Source organism: Rhipicephalus microplus, unplaced genomic scaffold (genome assembly GCF_043290135.1).
Source record: "Rhipicephalus microplus isolate Deutch F79 unplaced genomic scaffold, USDA_Rmic scaffold_42, whole genome shotgun sequence".
Lineage (NCBI taxonomy): Eukaryota > Metazoa > Arthropoda > Arachnida > Ixodida > Ixodidae > Rhipicephalus > Rhipicephalus microplus.
This window is the reverse complement of record NW_027464615.1, coordinates 298,258-321,773: the sequence shown is the minus strand read 5'-3', so window position 1 is coordinate 321,773 and position 23,516 is coordinate 298,258. Positions and strand designations below refer to the sequence as shown.

At 45.4% G+C, this 23,516-nt stretch overlaps 1 protein-coding gene across 1 annotated transcript; it reads left to right on the top strand.

The window, feature by feature from the left end:
- Positions 1–350: 350 nt before the first annotated feature.
- LOC142787035 (uncharacterized) lies at positions 351–22,827 on the top strand. Its single transcript, XM_075884658.1, has 5 exons — positions 351–781; positions 7,045–7,180; positions 8,551–8,696; positions 17,822–17,954; positions 22,212–22,827. The coding sequence occupies exons 1-5, from the start codon at positions 727–729 to the stop codon at positions 22,459–22,461; spliced, it is 720 nt and encodes a 239-aa protein (XP_075740773.1). The 5' UTR covers positions 351–726; the 3' UTR covers positions 22,462–22,827.
- The last annotated feature ends 689 nt before the right edge of the window (positions 22,828–23,516 follow it).

Here is a 23,516-nt window from a genome sequence, read left to right as displayed (position 1 = left end):
AACGAACGAACGAAAGCAGTGTGATGGAGTGCGACGATAGCGGGAAGAAAGCGGAAATGCCGGAAAAGAGCCAACGCTAAGAAAGAAAGCGCGGGAAAGTGTGAAAAGGTTCGAGCGCTCTCGCCTAACGGGATTGACCTTGTACTCGCTCTTTCTCGCGTTTTCTCGCGCTTTCCGGATCGCTCGGCGGGCTTTTCGGTACGAGAGACAAGCCGGCGGCTCCGGGGTAAGACAGCAGCCGGTGAAAACCGCCGAGTGAAAGTTTCGCGCCCCACAAGTTTCGGTGTTTTGCGAAGCTTCGGCAAAACGCTTTCGGAACGAAGTCAAGGCGAGCCGAAAGTAAAAAAAAAAAGAAAAAAAAAACTCGAAAACAAACGCGCGCGCAGAAGGAGGGCGAAAGTTGCTGGTTGCGGCCGTGGCACGCCGGGAAGGAACTTTATCCAATGGGAGGTCGCCTGTCACCTAACTATGTCATCTCGTCTCGATTCTAGCGGCCCAATGAATTAAGAAATAAGCGACCCAATAAACACTTAGGCGCATGAGATTGAAAGTCAGTCGACCTGCTCTTCACGTCCTAGTGTGTGAGTGCGCTGGAGGCGTACAATAAGAGATATATTATTAGCCAGGCTGTTAGCCTGGTGTGAACAGGTAAAACGTCCCCCCAGGAAAAAAAAAAAAAAAACGTTGTGCGAGAACTTCCAAGTGGCCTCTGTCTCTTCCCCCGACATGGAATACCTGTCTCTCATTGCCGTCGTTTTCGTCGCATTACGGAGTCATGAGGGTGAGTTAAAACTGTGCCATCTTACTACCGACTGCGCTTGGATTGCGTTGACACGTATTGATTACAATATCTTGAGTATTATTCTAGGGTGCTTTAAAGGTCATTGTTAAATGAGTTGCAATGTGACAGGCATATCAAAGAAGCATCACAACTATATTAGAAAAGACAGCTGTGTTGCATGGCTGGTATCCAGCCGACCATTTGCGCCAGCGGCTGCTATATTAATAACAATTGTTGGTGTTCTGTGTTGCAAAAAAGATGACACCATTATGAGGGATGTCTTGGCGCAGGGCCCCGGAAATGTTGAGCACATGTCTAGGTAAATGTAAATCAAGTCCACGTAAATGCCACTGCACAGGCCTCTCACTCCATTCAAAGGCGGGGACCGCGGCTGCAATTCTATCGCGTGACCTTCAGTTCAGCAGTAGACCACCATAGCCATTAGACAAAAGTTCTAGTCTCACAGAAAGACTTTTGACAGTGTCGCCTAGTGTTATTTTTTTCTCTTAATTTTTTTTGTAACTTCTCTCTTCCATAATATTTTATTCGTCGTCATGGGTTAGACAGCCGGCCTGAGAACTAGCTAACCTTCCAGTCCTTCCGCTTATTCCTTTCTTCCTCCTCCTTCCCTAGCCCCGCCACGGTGGTCTAGTGGCTAAGGTACTCGGCTGCTGACCCGCAGGTCGCGGAATTGAATCCCGGCTGTGGCAGCTGCATTTCCGATGGAGGCGGAAATGTTGTAGGCCCATGTGCTCAGATTTGGGTGCACGTTAGAGAACCGCAGGTGGTCGAAATTTCCGGAGCCCTCCACTACGGCGTCTCTTATAATCATATGGTGGTTTTGGGACGTTAAACCCCACAAACCAATCAATCAAATCCTCCTTCCCTATTTCAAAATTCGCGCTGGCGTTCCAGCACCGGTAAACGTCACTGTGACGTCATGCATTTCTGTTATTTTTCGTTACTCCGGACATAGCGTCTTATTAGCTGTTTTTGAAGCTTGCTAAGTTGAGCCTTAGAAATTATAAGAATGCAAGGCAATGAATTTTCAGGTAGAAAAAAAATAAAAACTAGTTGTGTACAAAAGTCGTGAAAATTTATGTCAGGCTACTTTATGCCGAAGCAAATACAAAAAATGTAGTTATCATCTCCATGTACGCTATTTTCTTTTTTTTGTTTACGAAGTATCATGACACGGGAATAGTAGATTTAGATAAGAAAGATGTACATGGTTAGGTTCAGGTGTATTGTGCCCGATGAAGAAATACCTGCAGAACAAAAAGTTTTATCAAGCCGATAAGCTGAATCGATACAGTGCTCTTGCTCCTAAAAAGTAGACATTGCGTCGAATTAAATATAAAGGTGTATCATTTTGCCGATATACCAAAATGATATGAACGATATTGTCTCGGAAGATACTATTGTATGTATTATATCCATGTCTAAAAGAAAGGAAAAGCTGGAGCAAGTGATTCTCACGAAAAAAGCTCTATTAGATGGTACACGCACATCATCATTTTCAGTCTGTTACAGTCTATAGGGTAGGACAAAGGTATCAGCGTCGTAGAACGGGACGGCTTTAAGCTCTCCCATAGTAGAGTGCCTGTAGTACTCTAAATCGTTACCCACTTTTTCTAAACTCACGCAATCATCCCCTATTTACTCTATGCTACGCTAGCTGATTCCATTTTATTTCCACGAACTTCCTAAATTTCCTAATTATATCACACCACCTATAGAGAGAGAGAAATAAGTAAAAGGAAGAGACGGGGAGGTTACCTTGAAGAATTGGTTTGCTACCCTGCCACTTAATTTCCCCCCGTATTGTGAATTATATTGCTTTTAATGTCCACTGGTTGTATGTTTTATCTCTTAAATGGCCAGCTCAGGTCCTTATTTAAGGGGAAAAGCTCCTTAAGGCATGGCTCGTGCGTCCACGATGTATGTAGTAGTAGTAGTAGTAGTAGTAGTAGTAGTAGTAGTAGTAGTAGTAGTAGTAGTAGGTAGCCAAATCCATGGCCGGACTAGAAGAGCGGCACACGTGCACTCATTTGGATTGAGGAGGAAAACCGCGCACATTATTCATATATAAAAAGATAGTTGTTTCTAAATAAATAACCTACAGCGACGTTCATGATTGAAATTTTTGTTGAAGCGCACTGAAGACAGCCTTGTCAGCCTCTTCTGTGCGTCTTTCTTCAGTGCGCTTCAACAACAACAACAAAAAAAACTTCAATCATGAACGTTATCCAACTAGCCCAACTTGCCAGCTTGCTACAGAGACGACTTAATTTATAATAAAATTTGCCTTCAATTTGATGCTTATTAAAAAAATTGCAGCATTTACATGGTGTGCATGATGATGAGTAGGGCGAAGCGTCCGTCCGTCCGTGCATCTGTCTGTGCAACCGTCCGTGTATTCATCCGTCAGTCCGTCTGTGCTTCCGTCTGAAACAGATGCACGGACGGACGCATGGATGGATGCACAGACGGACGGACGCATGGATGGACGGACACATGGACGAACGCAGGGAAGGAAGCACTGATGGACGCGCAGTCGGATGGACGCATGGTCGTATGGATGAACGCGCAGATGGGCGCATGCACGAACGGATGCACGGTTGCACAGATGGACGCACAGATGGACGGAAACAAAAACGAACGAACGGACGCTTCGCCACACTAATCATAATGCACTCCGTAGACATGCCGTGATTTTTTTTTGAAATGAACTATAGAGACTTCCTGTGCGTCTGAGTGGCAGTCCCTTGTCCGGGACGCGACATTACATAGCAGCTTCGTTGCAGCCAGGTGACTGCAGCGCCACGGCGAGCGATGGCGCGAACTAATACAAGTGGCCGCGTCCTAGGTGCTTTTCTGGCGACCGCGTGCTGCCTATATAGGCACACAAATAGGGCACGCGGGAACATCCCTCGGCGCTTTAGTCTCAAGTGGTGCGCCTACGTCGACTGTAAGCGCTTCCTCTAGTTTAGTCAGCGTTGATTTTGGTGATGTTTGGTGGTGTGTATGGATTTCGGTATTATTCCTTGCGAATCTGGTGATGTGACAGTGATTCTCGGCCGACCCATCCTACAAAGGAAGGAGATCAAGCACCGTGGGTGTGTCGTGCAAGCGGTAGCATTGAGTGACCAACATCCCGCGTCGATGTGATGTGCTCAAGTGCTGGCTGTCTTGTGTGTGCTGTGCGGTGGTTTGTCTGGCAAATTTAGTTCCCGGTACATTTGATGATACGTTAGTGTTGGCTGGTTTATGCGAGCTGTAGCGTCGAATTACTCCCGCGTAGGCATGATCATGTTTGTGCAGAAATACTTCCGAATGAGGTTTAAGGTCTGACGCACTGTACTGACAACATCACTGTCACACGGGTTCTTGTTTGCTATGTCGTACCCTTTTATACCGCAGTTTGATGACGGCTGCAGCGTATTTGGTTCGATTAGTTGGGGCACTTAGCGGTGAATAATACTGGTGTCACTCGAATACTTTTGATCGAGATCGACAGGTCTTTCGCTGCTGCGCCGAATCGAGTTTGGCGCAGACGCCCTAGCTGATTGCAAAGTGCCCGTGTGACACCGTTCATGCGCAAACATGATCGCGTATGAAGCAATGTTAATGTCTAAAAATTGTAACGAACTTCACGTTCGCAGTTCGTGTGGTAAAACCAAAGCCTTTTCATTTAGCTGAACCACGTACAAAGTTCTACCAACACAAGACGTTATTGCCATATGAAGTATTTATTAGATGCATTCATGCTGAGCAGGCGTGTTTCTAAATGAAGATGTCCATCCAGTGCGTTCTACACCATAATTGTTATGAATGACTGCCGAAAGGCAATACCAAGTTTCTCCGAAGACCGACGCAAGCACCTCTAAATTTATGCGGTGAAACTGCGCTATGTTACTGGAACATACGTGCTTTCGCATAGTGCCAAGAAAGCAAAGCGAGGGTACTAAGCTTACCGGTGACCTAAATAAGCATCTGTGAAGGTCAGAAGCCAGATCGACCACATTGCAGCGATTAATTTTACAGTGTCAAGATCGCGAGTGAGACAAGACTCGTGCAAGGCTATGCTATCCTCGTTTAGCGAGCGATCGCCCCTTATCGACACTTGATGCATGTAGGGGCCCAGCTTGCCCCTCCGTTTAACGAAATCGACTACTCCGAGTAAGACGTTAAACCAGGGGCAATCCCTATATCGCTCGAAAAAATCACCAGAAGGAGAACTACAACTGGCAGCTGACTCAGAGTGAGAGCGCAGATGTGTTGCTGGAGTAGCGGCAAAAACAGCAGTGCATTCACGCGGAAAATGTCGTGCGCGCACAGACACACAACGAGACGTTACAGCGCCAAAGAATCATGGTGGCTGCCGTTAATAAAGAGACAACGCGTTGGGACACCGGGAGCTCTGAAGTAGCCGAATCGTATTCTCCCTGAACAGAATAAGCTGACAAAGCTTGTTCTCGAGAAATGCATAAGAATTCTCTGGTAGGTGGGTGAAAAGAAAGTACGGAATAACGGTATTACTTTAACAAACATTCTTCAATCGTGCAAATCTTTAAAGAATTGACGTTCACAATGAAAGGAACAGCACAACCAGCTATCTATACAAGTAAAAAAGAGTGCAAATGGGCGTACCAAGAGAGGTTTAAAAAATAGGAAGAAGACCATTGGGAAGAAAACCGTAGCGCTGTATCGCAGGGCATACGACTTGTGCGAAAAGGGAGCCACAGAAGGCTTCTATAAATGGTATTCCTGCCTCAGTGAATATAAACAGCATAATTTCGAAAACGCTTTAAAAAAGATTGTTTGGAGTAAATTTACGTGAAGGGTTCCTTCGTGGATAATACCTTTGGTTACACGTGCCAAAAAACCACGATACAATTGTGATGGACGCCGTAGACCTTTAATTTAAGAATTATGATGCATTGTCTCGAGATGCGTCGAAGTCCCATACAATAGTTCCAAAGAACTCAGTGTTACATCAAAAAAAAAAAAAGAAAATGACGGAATACGTTGTTTTAGGCCACCTTCAGTATTTAAAGTTAATTACCATGTAACTAACTGTATGATTATTATGCAATGAGTCAGCTACTATACTTGCATCAAAACATGAAGTATTAGGCCAGAAATGCATGAACAGGTTTTGTCGCATTCGTTGGTCCTGGACACGGCATGTCAAACAATCGTCAAACATGGTAGTGTATCCAACAAAGTGATATCTTACAGCGATACACAGCGTAAGGAAGACGAAAGAACGCTAAGTATATACAAGGAAGCCTGCATAAATGTTCAAAGTAAGTTTCAAGTCATTTGAAGAAACACGCGGCGCGAGAAGTGCCATCGAAGTTGTGTGCACACCATGATAGAAAGGGGTGAACGAAAGAAAGTTCACATTTCCCCTAAAGACATGGTACGGGACACAGTGCACGGCCGGGCTTCGTGATAATAGCTTTAGTGTAGCAATTTGTGTATTGGTACCTCTACCTTTGCTGCTACAGAGGTCTCGGTCAAGGCCGTGGGTCCGAGTCTTATTCACGCCAATGGCAGGCAGGATTTTCTCTAGCTCTCCTTCATTATATGTTAACGACTGTAAGACATCTTGCAGTGATGCGGCTGTGCCTGCATTGAATGGTGATCATACTCGGCGACACTCAATATCTCTCTATGTTTTATATAACGTACGAGAGTGAAAGCGCAATTTTCACGCAGAAAGTTGGAATGAAGTTCTCAGTCTCGTCACGAAAATACTATAACAGGTACGCGTATAAAGATACAGAGTGCCGCAATAATTAGGTTGTAGGCATTTTCTGCATTTGAAGAAAGCCGACCCCAATTCACGTCTGAGGGGTATAGCGGTGTTCCGAATGCAATTGCGCCATGGTCATTGTGATCAACTGTGCGCGTATCATATTCCACTGTGGGTTATGGGTGCATGCACAACTTAGAGAGGCATGGCGATCTCTGCAGATAAAACAGCGCAAACAAAGTGCAGACAAGCAGGCACCGCAGTAGCGCCGAGGTCTAGGTGCGTCATTGTCAAGTGCTTACGAATATGCGAAAAACTCCTCCGTGTCATTTTTTTGATGCCAGGAGCCGGCACATTGCCAATAACAACTGCATGCCTGTTGAGGCACAGCCATAACCTAGGCCGCTAAAGTGCTCGTACCAAACTTGAACGCGTAGAAGCTTGCTGTTTTGCATGTAGCGTGGAGAAGTCGATATCAAGACGACCTAAGCATCTGCAGGCTGTGTTCGTGCTCAGTTCAAGGACGACCTCAGCTGCAGCGATGACGTCATCGAGGCCTGCGACACTGACTTCATTGTGTTCGCCAAGGGCCCTCAGTTAGCCGACACGCCGGAGAAACTGGCTGAAAGCTGCAAGTGAGTTTTGGCGCCAATTGCCTAGGCAATCATTGTTTTTGTCTGAATAAACAGTGAATGAATGAATGATTGAATGGATCGACATGGCTGCAGAAAAGACAGTAGCTTGGTCTGAGTTAAATTTTTCTCGTATTTTTACGCAAATTTTCAGGGCTAATCTGCCCCAAAAGAGGCACCCGCATCATTTTCACAAGCCTACCCTGTGGCGAATCGAACGGCGTGAAATGAGATCACGACGAGACTCCCTTTTATGTAGTGCCCTTACTTCTGATTGCATAGCATCCTGTTGCAATATTAAACCATAAGTTGAAACAAACTAGTTAAACTACATGTCGTGATAGGCTTCGTTTGAAAAGTTCTGGTCTGTCGGAATCCCTTCCTCTGTTAATTTTAAAACATCTTGAATAAGAGATATTACTGTGGTTATGGTATAACGGTGATTATTTAGGCTGAAAACAACGAGTCTCTGGATGCTGATTGGTTTCTCATTTTCCACTTCGGGGAATCTCGACTCAATCGATTGGTGCTGAACCTGAGTAAATCACAGCCCAAGATTCTTTTGAAGACGAGGTTGGGCAATAGTTAAAGATAAATACATTGCAAAAAGAGTAGATTTAGCTTTATGCCCTCGTCATTGTGTTTGACGCAATGGAATTGTTGACAATACCTTGGATTATGGACGTTTTCATGGCAGCATTGGTCGCCGCTTCCATTACGCTTCCTGCAATACTTGCTTGTGTGATCTGGGGAGCTAGAATGCTTGAGGCAGTGGGAATGACCAGTAGTACATGCATTTGCCTAAGCTTCATGTTTGTGATGTGTGACGCACTTGCGTCTGCGAATGTTCTGGCGTCTTTGTTTATTGTTGTGTTTTGGTTTTGTGCGGATAAAAAAATGGCTCGGGTGAACTTCATAAGCTAGTTAGAAATTGTCAGTCTAAAAAGGTCATGGTGGTGAAGCATGTCTGTTATAACTTGGGCTGAATTTAGTTCTGCGATAAAGAGGCCGTAGGCTATACAAAGCAACATGGAGCCGAAAAAAAAAACTTCGGCAAATGCACCTCTTACCCAGCATTCTCATGCTTGCTGAAACAGCGTTGTCTGCTGCTTCCGGAGACATTAGCGCTACATTTACCTCTGGTGTGTTATTCTGAAGCTATTGTCACTTCAAAGCCTGGCCAATGTCACTCATACAATGATGGACCAGACATATGGTGCTCGTACTATTTCCGGTCTCGTCTGTGGCTAGGTGGGTCAGCAAGTGAGCGTAGGCCAGCGTCATTGAGTTGCTCTGAAAGTACCTGTCGAAAGTGCGAACCCGCTACAGATTGACCGCTGAAAGACGTCGTTCATTTTACCCATGGCGTTTAGGCGGGAGCTGAAAAGTGCCGAATGCACGAAGGACTACACGACGCGGTGCCTGGTGGGCTTCACGCGCGGCGCCGCCCTGGTGGCCATCAATGCAGTCGTGGAAGAGCTGGAAGCCAAGTGCGACACGACACACGCAGCAAACAAGCGTGAGTATATATTTATTTTATTTTATTTATTTATTCGTTCCATACTCACAACGCCAGAGGCATAAAGTGGGGGGGGGGTTACAATGAGATTGAATAGTTGAATACTTTTTTTAAGCACGAAAAACGAGGGGAAAAAGTAACAACACTAGCTACAGCAGATTCACAATATTGGCTATACAAACCATATGCAATATGGCGAAAAACACTTTTAAGAATGTAGTTTCCTCAACAAGCAATGAAATACTTGATTTGATACGAGAGTATAGCCAAATTTTTCGTCTACTCGTCTACAGAACGTGTGAAGAATGAAAAAAGAAGAAACTAAAAGACGAATAACTGATACAGTGATGTCAGAAACGTGATAACTACATATGAGTCATGCCCCGCCGCGGTGGTCTAGTGGCTAAGGCACTCGGCTGCTAACCCGCATGTCGCGGGATCAAATCCCGGCTGTGGCGGCTGCATTTCCGATGGAAGCGGAAATGTCGTTGGTCCGTGTGCTCAGACTTAGGTGCACGTTAAAGAACCCCAGGTGGTCTAAATTTCCGGAGCCCTCCACTACGGCGTCTCTCATAATCATATGGTGGTTTTGGGACGTTAAACCCCATAAATCAATCAATTACACATGGGTCATAAAAAAAGAGAAAGATCAATGATAAGCCATTTCAGCCCGTAAAAGAAAGACCCAATTTGAAACGACGTTGACGATGCGAACACGCAACATATTCCAGTCTATTTTGGGAAAAAAATGATTTCTTATGATGCTCTGTTCTGTACAGAACTTCTCGCGTTTTTCGCTCACGGTCCATATGCGTTGTGACAGATGGTATCTATATATCATATATGGTATATGGAACGACAATTTAATTTGGACTCTGGATTGATCACGACGGCTATCAAAAAAGACAGCCTGTGTTGAAGAGCGCCTAGCAAAGACAAAGGAAAACAGACCTAGTTACCAGGCGGCTATGCTTGCAATCTACTTTTGCTATTTGACATGATATAAGGGGATGTTGTTGTCCAAATACACAAATACCATTTCTCTGCTGTAAGAGGGATCAAACAAAATATAATGGGTTCAAAAGTTATAAATCGAGCAGCGTTCTCGCAGTATAAGACTATCAAGCAACAAAAACGCAGCGCACACAACATAAGCTTGAGTAACACCATGACACTACAACACGTCTCAAAAAAAGGAAGGAATAATGTCCCGTTCTGAAGCTTACAGTAACGCATACCGTATGCATATAGATGAATTATCAGTATAAAGATATAACATATCAGTTGAAACGACGTAGTCAACAATCATATATATGTATACACCAGAACCCAGCGAGGTTTCTGTGTGCCGTCATATTCAGTCTTTGCGTCATGCTATTTGTCGCAAGCGTGGTGAAGCAACACCCTGAGCTGCCATGTGAGCGGGCGCTCCAGGAATCAAACTAAAATCTTCCCAATTTGAGTCCGGTGGTATAAGCATGTCTCGCGCATTTATTATTCTAGAAACTTGTGCGCTTTTTCTTGTGGGACGTCGTAAAGATCTTCCTGAACAGACCATGAATGTCTAGAGCGTCTACAATACCGAGAGTGCGGAAGGAAGTACTTCAGGTACGAACGCAGTTGCATTTTTACTAAATGTGCGGGGCGTGTGCATGGAAGCGTGAGTCGTAATATATCTTACCGTTGAAATACAACCTGCGAATGAATACAACAATAATTCGGCGCCACGTACAAGTCACGCACGAAGTTTTTTGTGAGAACGTATTTCAACGATGGTCACGTATAATAATTGGCGTACGCTTGGTAGCAGAGACAGAGGCTTCAACTCGGCAAGCTTGTTCTCTAAAAAGTGCCATAAGAACATACTTGCATGTCAAGCTAATTATTGCTGCAAAACTTTACTGGGATCGTAGATATTCCTGTTCGTTGCAGTTAACCACTGACGACGAATCTCGGCGTTTTTTTTTCCAAATGGAGATTTGCGCGAACTTAAAACACCGCAGTGGCACGTTTCCCGTGCTGTGTTTTGACGTTCGCAAACAGTGATCTTTCCCTCTAGGACTGGTTGTTTTCACACCCTAAGACGGCGCAGTGGTGCATGTGCGGACGACTTCTTGTAAGTAGGAAGCGAGGGCGTCTTGAACAGCTGCTTCTTCGCAGAGTAAAGTCCCACAGCTGCCGCTTTCAATGTTATCTTCGCGCCGTACGTAGACGCTTTGGGGCCTTTCCCCACGCTGCCTGCACAGCCACAACGCTCATGCTAGCGCACCTTCCGCACCCACATGGGGGGAAAATGAGCGAATCGGCGAAACTCCTTCGCCCTCCGCTCGTGTACGGCAAGGGTCCCGGCACGTGCGTTGCGGCAGTGTGGGTAGCGCGTGGAAAGACCCACGGCAGTCCAGAACAATATGCTCTCTGGTTACGAGAGTATTCCGCCGGAAACCTAAGATCCGTTGTGCGAGATATGTGGGCTCTGATCAATGTACACGATTACGTTAAAATGATGGAGAAGTATGCACCTACGTACTATGGATTATTTTCATTAGAGCCTTCTCATATATTCAGCATCAAAAACACAAAAATCTATGACAGTTCCAAAATGATTGAAGCTGGGTGAACAGCGCAGCTGGAAAGCAAGCGCGAACATTTGGTAGGCAGACTGAATTTTTTTGTAATTTTTTGCTCGTTTCTTTATTCATTCTTTATCTCTCTACATGAGTGCTTTTTCTTTCTTTCATATTTATTTTATAGCTATAGAGGCCTTTTCTCTTCCTTTCCCACTTCATTCCCCTAACTTCTCTTTCCCACATTTCTTAAACTTCACTTTACATGGCTCCACTACAGTTTGCTTATTACCTCATCCTCCTCATGCTTTCCCCTCTTCACCTTTACATCAGTTATTCTTACCCTCATTTTTCAATAAACTGTTTCCTACTGAAGATAAAATTCTGTGCATGAAAGAGTTATGGGCTGTCAACGCTCCGCGGTGTTGGTCTAGTTAGTGTAGTGTGTTTACTTAGTACATTGTAAAAAACAAACTCGCAAGTTCTTGGTGCTTGAATTCACAGAAAAAAAAAAGAGTCAGACTGCGTCTCGGCAAATAGGTAACACGGTACGTGCATATTGAGGAGTTTTTGTCTTGAACATTTGTTTATAAGAGAACAATATTGATTTATGTAAGTGTAATTAGAGAGAGAGAGATAAAGAGAGAGAGAGATAAAGATGCAAGAAAAGACCGGGAGGTTAACCAGACGCACATTCGGTTTGCTACCCTGCACTGGGGAAGGGATAAAGGGGAGAAAAGAGGTTGCAGAGAGATGAGAAGGTACACACAATCACGAGCACACTCGGGGAGCACACACAGTCTACAGGCGGTCGCTCAGGTTTGTTGACTTGAGGTAAAGTAGCAGTGCTTTTGTTGCTTTCTGCGCAACTGAGGCAGATGCCCAAGGTCCTAGTATCTTCTGCACACAAAATGGCCCGGGGTCAAGTCGATTCAAAACCATCCGGAGCTGGCATCGCTGTGTGTCGTAGCAAGCGCAACTGCACAGGACGTGTTCGATGGTCTCTTCAGCTCCGCAGTAGTCGCATGTAGGAGTGTCTGCCATACCAATGCGAAAGGAGTACACCTTTGTAAATGCAACACCCAACCAAAGGCGGCATAACAGTGTCGCATCGGAGCGGGAAAGTTGTGATGGTAGCTTTAGCTCGAGCGAAGGGTCCAGTTCATAAAATTGACACTTTTGGAAGCTCGTAGACGACCAGAACGTGCGTGTGAGATCTCGAGCCAGCAGGTAAAGTTGTCTTGCTGCATCATTCCTTGATAGAGGAATCGGGAAAACACGGGTTCCTTCATGGGCTGAGCGGGATGCATCATCGGCTAATTGATTTCCGGTAATTACGATATGTCCAGGCAGCCATTGATATATAATATCATGCCCTCTTGCTAGAGCTTCATGATGGCAATGTCTTATTTCTTGTACCAATTGGTCATGACTCCTCCTACGCATGGCAGACTGCAAACTCTGGAGCGCTGCCTTCGAATCACAGAATATGACCCATTTTCCTGGACGTTCTTGAACGAGATATTGTAAAGCAGCCCTTATAGCCGCAAGCTCTGATGCCGTAGATGTAGTCATATGCGACAACTTAAACTTGATTGTCATTGCTGCAGCCGGAATTACAGCGGCACCTGATGAGCTGCTGGACGAGACGGACCCATCAGTGTATATCTGCGTTCGGTCTAAGTACAACTCATGTAATAATTGCAGTGTTGCTTGCTTCAATGCTACTCTGGAGTGATTGCTTTTATTTTTAATTCCCGGAATATCTAGACGTACTTGCGGCTGGTCGAGGCACCACAAAGGGCATGCCATTCTCGCAGCTGGCGTATATCCTGATGGAATACTGTTTAGGTGCTTGGCTATGACGTCTGAAAACGTAGCACGTGGTCTTCTGGAGGGTAGAAGGGCCAAGTGGTGGTCGGGGACACGGCTAGCATGTCGAATGTGTGCTCTGAGGCAATCCACAACTCTATATGTCCTGACCGGATGGTCTTTGGCAAGCATGATTGTGGCATAAGTAGAAGCGCATCGGGGCAGTCCTAGGCAGATACGCAGTGCCTGACCCTGCAAACTCTCCAATGAATGAGTATTGGATTTGCAAGTGTTAGTCAGTACCGGCAAGCTGTAGCGCAATAGACCCAAAAATAGGGCCCTGTACAGCTGTAGCATGGAGGCCACAGAAGTTCCCCATGCTTTCCCGCACATGAATTTCATTATATGCACAATAGATAGCAGTCTCTTCTTCAAGTACGCACAATGTGGGCTCCACATGAGACTTCTGTCGATTATTATGCCCAGGAAACGATGCGTCCGTGAATATTTGACACTTTTTCCATTGATGTAAACAGGGTATGGCGTCATTGGTTTGCGCGTAAACGCCATCAACGCGCACTTCACAGTTGATATAGTTAGGCCTTGTTTCTGAAGGTAGGCTGTTGTGAGGGTTGCTGCCCGCTCTATTGGTGCACGAACCTGAGGGCGAGTAACTGCAGCACTCCAGAGGCAAATATCATCGGCGTATATGGATAGGCACACCGAATTTGGCAGAACCTTCACCAGACCAATGAGGGCAACATTGAACAATTTGGGGCTTAAAACACCTCCCTGAGGTACTCCGCAGTAGGTGTAATGTTCAGCAGTTGTACCCTCATATGTTTGCACAAAGAAACACCTGCCAGTTGTATAATCTTTTATCCAATGAAACATTCGCCCACCAATGCCCATTGCTGCCAGGGAATTGAGGATGGCATCGTGAGCTACATTATCATATGCACCCTTCACGTCAAGAAAGAGTGCCACTGATATGCGCTTGCGGGTTTTTTCTTGTTGAACAAATGTCGATAAGTCAAGCACCAGTCGATGGAGGAGCGGCCCCGACGAAAGCCTGCCATGCATTTCATTTCATTCATTTCATTTATTTATACTGTTAGCCCAGAAGTGGGCCGTTACAGGGTGGAAGTACAAACAATTATTTGCAAAAAAGAAGTACCGTACAGGTCTCGAGATAATTTCTCGGTATTATTGTGACCAGCAACTCGAAGTTATACATAACATATATAAATGGAACACACATGCGATGCAATACATACGCGCAGAACAGCACATGACGCATTTGAGGCGGCACTTTTGCACCGCGCTGAAGATTTGAAAGACAACTACTGCAGAATCATGCAACCAACAAAAAGTACACACACACGCAAAAAAAAAAAACATATGTCACTGTTATTCGGAAAATAAACGTTTTAGATTCTGTTCAAATGATGTAAGCGAGGAACAACCAATTATAGACTCTGGCAGCATATTCCAATCTTCAATAACACGTGGAAAGTAACTGAACTTAAAGCAATCGTTACGTGGGACTAGGGGTGGTATATACATATTATGGCGATGTCTGGAGTGTTCTTGTGTGTTGACCTGGAAGTAATCTGAATAGTTTAGTTTAAAATGATGATGAATTAACTGGAAGAGGAATTTCAGACGCTCAATCCTCGTCCTAAGTTCAGGACTATCCAGTCCAGCTTTTTTACAGAGTTCAGTAGGAGAATGATGTCGGCGATATTTATTAAAAATAAATCTCGCACCAAGTCGCTGTATTTTTGTTATTTTATTGCAGTTTGTCTTTGTGTAAGGGTCCCAGACAATTTTAGAATATTCGATAATAGGTCTGACAAGAGTTTTGTAAGCAAGACACTTTATATCAGATGGGGCGGTATAAAGGTTACGTCTAAGGCTATACAATGCCTTGGTAGCCCTGAAGCATACATTATCAATATGAGTGTTCCACCGGAGGTCGGGCGTGAACCATAACCCAAGATATTTATAGTTTTGTACACGCTTGAGGAAAGCATGCAAGAAGGGTGTTTGGTGTATCGTTCCAAGTACCACTCGAGACGAAATAGAACCATTCTTTCCATCACTTTTCCGAGGCAACTTGCGAGGGCAATAGGGCGATACGCTGTCAAGTCCAATGGTGATTTTGCCGATTTCAAAAGGGGTATTATTCGACTTATTTTCCATTCTCGGGGAACACTGCCGCTGAGCTAGGAGTTGTTGAAGCATGTTAAAAGTTCTTTTCTGGCTTTTTGTCCAAGGTGTCCCAACGCACTATAAGTAATACCATCAGGACCTGGCGATGACATGCGCTTAGAAGCGACTAAAGCACCTTCCAGTTCTTCAATGGTGAATGGAATGTCCATTTCTGGTAATCGCGTCTCAGGAACCATCACGGAGTCGATGCTCTAGCTCGTTCATAATATTCCCGGCAACTCTTGTGCGAAGATTTCTTCAGCCACCTCGAGTTCTGTTTTTCCATGATGGAGTGCCAAAGCTTTAAAAGGGTGCCGTTGTTGCGGAGAGGAGCGAAGACCACGAACTGTTCTCCAGATATATGACAGCGGTTTATGAGGGTCTAGAGATTCGCAGAATGCTTTCCAGCGTTCGCTCTCCAGCTTGTAAATGCGTCGTTGAATCTTTTTCTGGAGCCGCCTAGCTTCCCTCAGATCGTAAATTGATCTTGTGCGTCTGTATCGTCATTCAGTACGCCTTCGTATAGCTCGTAATCTTTCCAGTTCGATGTCGAACTGTGTTATTTTAGACAAAAATGGTAATTTACATTTGGACGCTTGCATAGCTTCCGCTATGGTATTTTCCAGGCTGCAGGCGAGGCCTTCTTGGCAAGCGTCCTCAACACGCGATTTAAACATCGACCAGTCAGTGCCAATTACAACACCGGAAGAGAAATTTTTTATGATACCATCGATCGTCACGTAGGTGGGTATGTGATCACTCCCATGAGTCTCAATATCGCAAAACCATTTAACTTTGTGAGAGAAGCACCGTGACACCAATGTCAGGTCAAGGCAACTGCCATCAGTGAGACCCCGCAGATACGTGGGGGTCCCATCGTTCATAATGGAAAGGTCGTAATCGGAAGCGAATGTAACAATGTTCCGGCCCCTGGCATTCATCCTAGTGCTCCCCCAAAGCATGTGATGAGCGTTAAAGTCACCGGTGATGATCCAAGGCCCATCGGTCCTCATTAGGATGTCTTTTAATCTGTCGCAGTCAAATCGCGATGACGGAGATATATATCCACCAATAAGCGTGAATGAAACTGCATTCTTCTTTACACGAAGACACACGTACTGATTGTCATCATTTGAACTTATTGGATGTGAAAGATAAGTGAAGTCTGTGCTAGTGTAAACAATTACTTTGCTTCGTTCTTCGAAAGCGGCTGAACAAAAAGCTTCATAACCGGACAATCTATAAGGCGTTGATACGTTTGGTTCACATATGACAAGTAAAGGGAATTGATTGGCGCGGACAAATTGGCGAAAGTCCGAGATACGGGACTTCATGCCTCTGGCATTCCACTGAAAAATCGACGCACCTTTAACTTCAGTGCGGAAGATGAGATTTTGTTGAGCCATTGTGCTTATACGAAGTTAGCAAGAACTGGATTCAGTGCATCCAGTATTTGCAGTGCACTCTTAGCAGACGGAGATTGTATGCTGCTCAGTAGCGTGCGAATCGTGGCAATTAATGATTGCACGATTGCAGTCACTTGCCTGTCTTGGTTGGAAAGATCGTAATTAAACAAAAAAGAGCGTAACTAAACAACGTATAAGCAAACGACCTAAAAATCTATGGCATCTAAATGAGTTGGTGTGTGCACCGCCTTAAAGTGACACCAACGTGCCGGGTTTTAAGAATTAGAAAGTGGCACATTAATTAAGCAGGAGTTACGTTATCAGAGGTGTTCAACGGTAGTGTACTTTAGCAATAGTTCTTCTAAAAACAGCGAAGCCCTCCGCTCTCATTCACTGGCGTAATGTGGGTACCTGGAGAGAAGGATCTGCAAGGAAATGAAGTGGCCCCTATGCTCCGGACTCGCAAGATACCCGAACCATGGCTGTGGATAGGGACGTTCCACCGAACAGCTGTTCGCGACTACTCCAGCACTACAGATTCGAGCGATGGGTGTACCATCCACTGTCACCCCAAACTAAGGACAAAAAAAGCGTGACATTCAGACACCTCAAAAGCAGCCCATACTCACAGGAAGTATCAATGCAGCGCATTCATCTATTGAAACATAACTGCATCTGCCCTCCCCCTCCCCCGCAACGTACCGAACAACCTGGTACATTTGCTGCTTGATTGCCAGCGTCATGCAAGCGGCATTGTGCAAGCGCAGAGGAGGGGTGAAGCACGCCAAACGAACCACGACCAATCGACCGCAACGTGGTAGGATAAGCTCGACTTCGGGGACATGGAAGACCATCGACTACTTGTCTGCGGGGCCAAGAGGGCCGTCGAAGCCGGAGGGTTCCTGAACCAGGGAGTCGTACCACCTCAGGATGACGGGGCACGTTGGTTGGAACACTGTTTCAAAACTAAATGTTTATTTTATCCCTCTATCTGTTTTACTTTCCAGTGCTGACACCCAGGGCCCGCGATGTGGTTCGGCGCTCGCAATACTAATTAATTCTCACGCGTTTATTCGTTTGCTAGCACTTCATGCGTTTTGTGACACCTTGCACTTTCATTTTAATGCAGGCTACTTCAAGCACGTGAAGTGCATGAACATGGCTGGAGAGAAGGCCCACGGCTGCATGAAGAGGTTGCAGGAAGATCTGTATCGCGCCGCTCACGGTGCCCCTCGAAAGCTCAAGATCGCGTACGCGTGTTGGTAAGCTTTCTGCTTTGTTATAACAACACCAGACCACGTAATTTTTGAAATGATATGAAAGGGTTTGAGGGCTTCTAGTAAGGTAATCAAACACACAAAAAATTGAGCATTTGAAGGAACTTGAATGGGTGTCTATATATTACAGGAAAAGTTCGTCACCTCAAAAAAAAGAGGCACAAATTCTTCGAATTAAGTGGAGTTCTAAATAGTTGGTGGGCGCTCAAATAAACATAGCGCCACACTGTGTGGGCACAACCTGAATGTCTCGACTCATAATTGCGAACTAGGTGGTACTACACGTTTGCGGCAGGTGATTTCGACAATTGGGTTCATCATCATCATCATAATCATCATCATCATCATCACCATCATCATCATCACCATCATCATCATCATCATCATCATCATCACCATCATCATCATCCTGACTGCGTCCACTGCAGGACAAAGGCCTCTCCCATGTTCCGCCAGTTAATCCGGTCCTTGTAAATTATTGCGTTCTGTGAACTCCATGACAATTGGGTTCATGAAGCTTTAAACAGCAAATAGAATTAGTCATCAGTGAATGATACGCCACACACAAAAAACACCGGCTTGCATTGTGTCAGCATAGAGCCTTGATGTCCAAATATATGACGTTTTTTATGCTGAAAACACGTTCATTTTCATGATAAAGTTAATACAATGAAAATCAAACGTATACGGGTTCCCACAGCATAAATCAATGGCTTTCATTTACTTGCGTTTCTTTCATCACGAAACCATGAACATCGTTCGTAGCTTGCCCAAGAGCTCCAGCGCAGCATCTGACGTTTGATCTGCTGAAATCTCATCTGTTTTGTTATTTTGCATCTCTAAGAAGTTAAAGCAAACTTACGGTGCGGTAAACGACGTCAAAATGACAAAACACCAGGCCGATTCTGATTTGAAGGACTCGTACTTCACAGAGACTTCAACGTTCACATCACAGACAACGACTGGATGTACACTATAAGACGTCTCGATCTTCGACACTACCTAAAACCGCATGGGGGATAGTGCATAGACCTCCTCTTTGCCAAGTTCATGCTACATCCGATAAAATAACCATTGGCTCTACAGTTCACGGATCACAAAGCAGTAATAATGAAGACAAAATGAAGTCTACAACTGAACACAACATACCATTTATGACCAATAAACATTTTATTCTAGTACTACTGTACACCACATTGTCACTCATATACGTATATACGTGAGGCAGTAATGTGAGGGGTGATTTACGGTAACACCGAGCGACATCTCACTGCTTCGCCCACTCATCATCATCATTAACTCTGTGGAGATGCTGTGATTTTTAGGGGTGAAGCTTTTTATGGCCTAGCAGGGTCCGCCATTGTCCCTTGATGACGCCGACGATGCAACTGATGACGATGAAGAACAGGCGCGTTCCACACAGCACATTCTATTTCTGTCATCCCGCCACAACACATGCAAGGTGCCCACTGTACGTAATGACGATGACGATGACGCTGATCATGATGAAGATGATAATGATGATCACGCACAGAGACTGGCTTGTGCAGTATGTGATGTCTCGATATGCTTTACGATGCATACCGTGTGACTGGAAACAACCAACAACCACCAGAGCAACGTTCACAGACTACGTCTTAGCCAACTTGTGCTAAATCTAAAAGCAGCAACAATGAAGGCAAAACTAAATTCACAACTGAACACAACATACCAACTATCCCCAGTAATTATTGTATATAACCGCACACCGCTTTATCACTGATTGAGCGTGATTGGTTGGTGTCACGGGTGATTTAAGGCAATGCCTACGAATCCCACTGCTTCACCCACTCATCATCGTTCACTTCTTAGACACGCCATGATTTATTTCAATCCCCATTGGGTCCAACCAACGTTTTTGTGGTAGTTTTTAAGGTGCGCGGTTATGTGTCTACTAGCACGTAGCACGACAAAACTGCCCACCTCAGTATTCAGCTTCTGCCCAAGTATTTCTTCATTAAAATTTTTGTCTTTCTCACTTGGTAGTGTAACTTTATCAACGTCAAATCCGTGACCGAAATCATGATGCCCCCTCCTCCCATCTCCTCCCCCTGCTCTCTCGATAAAACGGATAAGTGTTAAAAAAAAGTCACAGTATCACCGAAACGGCGAAGCAATGAATGCGATAGCAACATGTTCGAATGTTTTACGAAGCAAGGCTAGCGTTTTAGGAGCAATAATAAGTGTAGTGAACGTGCGCTTGCTAAGTAACCAAGTTTCCTGCAGCGCAGCCAGAGTAGATGACCACGACAAGGCTTGTGTGCAGTGACGGAGTTCATATACGAAGTGAAGCTGGCAGTCAACTCATTTAGTTTCGATCTCACGTAACTCTGCAAAACGCTGGTGTGAGAGAACACGGCCGCTTCAGGTACACTTTTGGAACCGTTTTTTAGACCACAGTTCGTAGAAGCTCCAGCCTGCTGTGAGGGCACAATCCGTGCGTTCATCGTTGCGGCGATAGCGCGGCAGCCATCAGCGCCCCCTTCCGTTGTTCGCTCACGAGATAAGCGCGCACGCAGACGTCCGCAGCCGGAAAGTCAATGTTTGCTCCACAGAAAGAGGAGGCTATAACGCATCATTCCACGTATGTATATACATACATATACATATACGTGAAAGATGGCGTGACGATGATGGCAGAAACCAGCCGAGATTGTCCATACAATTGAATGAGGATCCAACCCAGTCCACCTGCGTGGCAAGTAGGTGTTCATCGGGTGAGCTAAGATATTGCTTGGAACTCGTTTTCATACAGCATAGTTGAGGCATGCACTGAGAGCCGAAGGAGGGCTAGCATTTGAGACGACGATGCACCCGGGCCCAATTACGCTATCGCGTTATACTCTTGAAGGCAAACCTCAAGCGTCCTCCAAGTTTTTACACAGTTTGGTGCAACAACAAGTGCAAATTCTGTATAAAAAATTGGCCCGAATGTACATGTTACACTGTAAATGTCGTCGAAAGACGATAGTCTTGAGTCTGGAGAGAGTGAACAAAACGTTTATTTGATGTTCTGCGCAAGAAAATCGCTTAATGGTATTCTGAAGGTGCTGCGTTAGAGTGCCTCGAGCGTGTAACGGAGGCGAACAAGCGCATCTAGGCACGTTAGACAAGAACGCCATCTGGCAGTTATCTTCAAAAACGAAGGCATGCGCAACTACGTAGAAAAATGCGCGCCAGTCACGGAGGTGATAAGGTGTAAAATGCAAAGCGACGGGCAGGTTCCACCTCCAGCCGTCATTGCAAAGCGCTGGAAACACTTTCTTGAGCATCACTTTGCACTGTCATCGCAGCGCGTTAAACGCTACAGTTCTTAGAGTAACTTGTGTGTGCCTCTTCTAGTACAAAGGCAGACATGCGAAACATAGACATGTTGGTATGGCGCCTCAGATATTCGCAATATTTGCTTTTTTAATTGACAATCGCACAACTACGAATGCTAAACCTTGAGCTTAATTGGTGGGCGCTGCGGATGGGGTTGGCTGTTTGGTGCCGTTTGAGGTATCGTTAGGGCGGATAAACAGACAAATGTACAGACAGACAGACCAAATTTTTTTCGTCGAAGGTTCCCAAGAAAGACTATCATCTTTAAAAAAGGGCTGACCTACCTAACATACTGTGGGCCCGTTCAAAGGTGACCCGACATGGTCGCATAATTACTCACAATGAGCAGTGGAAGACCGTGCTGCTCAGAAGAGGCCCAGAGGAACACCTTTGGACAGTCCCATGGACCAAGGACGCCGCCAGAGCCCAAGGACTCACGGCTGACGTCTAGGCATTAGATCAGCATCACCGAGGCTGCCGGATTCTTTCAATAAAATTGAATCTTCTTCCTTCATCTGCAGCAATGGGTTTCCACGGAAGCATGTTTCTCAATGTGTCAAGCATTCTTTGGCTACCCTTCAGCCCCCTGCACCTGAACACACACGCACTGACCGACTGACCGGCCGTCTCACTCACTCACTCACTCACTCACTCACTCACTCACTCACTCACTCACATGTTATGCTAGTCAAAGGATACATTCAAGACCAGTGTCTTACGAAAAACTGTTCTCCATCCTTCTTGTTAAATCTCTATAAGGAGATCGTGTCCACGTGTGGCGCAGCGCCAGCCACTTGTCCCTCTGTACGAAGTGACATCGCCTATGCCATGTGCTTATCACGTTCCACTGACGTTGTGTTCCTTTTTTTTCTGTCTCAGCCAGTACTATGACTTCTACAAGTGCGGCGAGGAAGCCCTGGCTGAGCACTGCCAGGACCCGGACGCCATCAAGCTGATGGAGGAGACGACCGACAACGTGTTCGGCAACATGCTCAGCATCATCTGCGGTGCCTACCAGAGGGACTCCACCCAGTGTCGTTCACTGGATGCGCTGCCACAGTACAACAACTTCACCGTGGTCAAGAACTTTATCTTGCCCCTGAAGGCCATCGTGAGGTCCCTCGGCTGAATCATTACAACCATGCAGTGATGAAATCAACGTGCACATTCTCCCTAAAAGTACTGTTCTTCGCGGAACACCGGTTTATTCCGTACGTTATTAGAAACAAGTAGCAATGTTACGCTTAGAGCTACCTGAAGCGTGATGGCAATTCCACCAGAGTTAGGGCTACAAGTTATAAACCCAATAAGAAAGCAATGCACCCGTCGGTCAACCCGTTTGTCTACTGTGACCGATATTCACGCTGAAACTTTGAATGTGTAATAAGAAACTTATGAGTTCAGTTCTCACATGATCAAATAGTTTTTTTCCTCCATTATCATTCCATCTTTATAACATAATCACGACTGTTTCAATAAACTGTGTAAACCCGTTCGTGCCTCCTTTGTCGACAGCACGTAATTGTGCCTAAAAGCACCAATACCATCACAACACAACAAAACGGGCCCCTCAATTCCGTCGTTATCTTCGGTAAGCCTCAGCAGTGTAACTTGAAGTTCCAGTTGGATGACAGGGCGCTTTTGACAAAGGATGATTTGATGATTGATATATGGGGTTTAACGTCCCAAAACCACCATATGATTATGAGAGACGCCGTAGTGGAGGGATCCGGAAATTTCGACCACCTGGGGCTCTTTAACGTGCACCCAAATCTGAGCACACGGGCCTACAACATTCCCGCCTCCATCAGAAATGCAGCCGCCACAGCCGGGATTCGATCCCGCGACCTTCGGGTCAGCAGCCGAGTACCTTAGTCACTACACTGTTGAGGCGGGGCCTTTTGACAAGGGATGACAAGGTGCCTTTGACAAAGAGAGACCCTCCTATCAAAACATCAGCCTGGGTGAGACACTTCCTCTGTTCCTTCTGCTTATCCTAAGATTGAGAGGAAGGAAAGAACAGTGCATGTTAGTTGATCGGTCAAGCATCGCGACCTAGACAGCTTTCTGGTGGATAATGCATACCCATTGTATAAAAAACGCGTACCTATTGAAAAGCCATGCAGCTGATTTATTTATTACACAGTCGTTTATTAGCAGTGCCAATCTATAAAGGATGTTGCG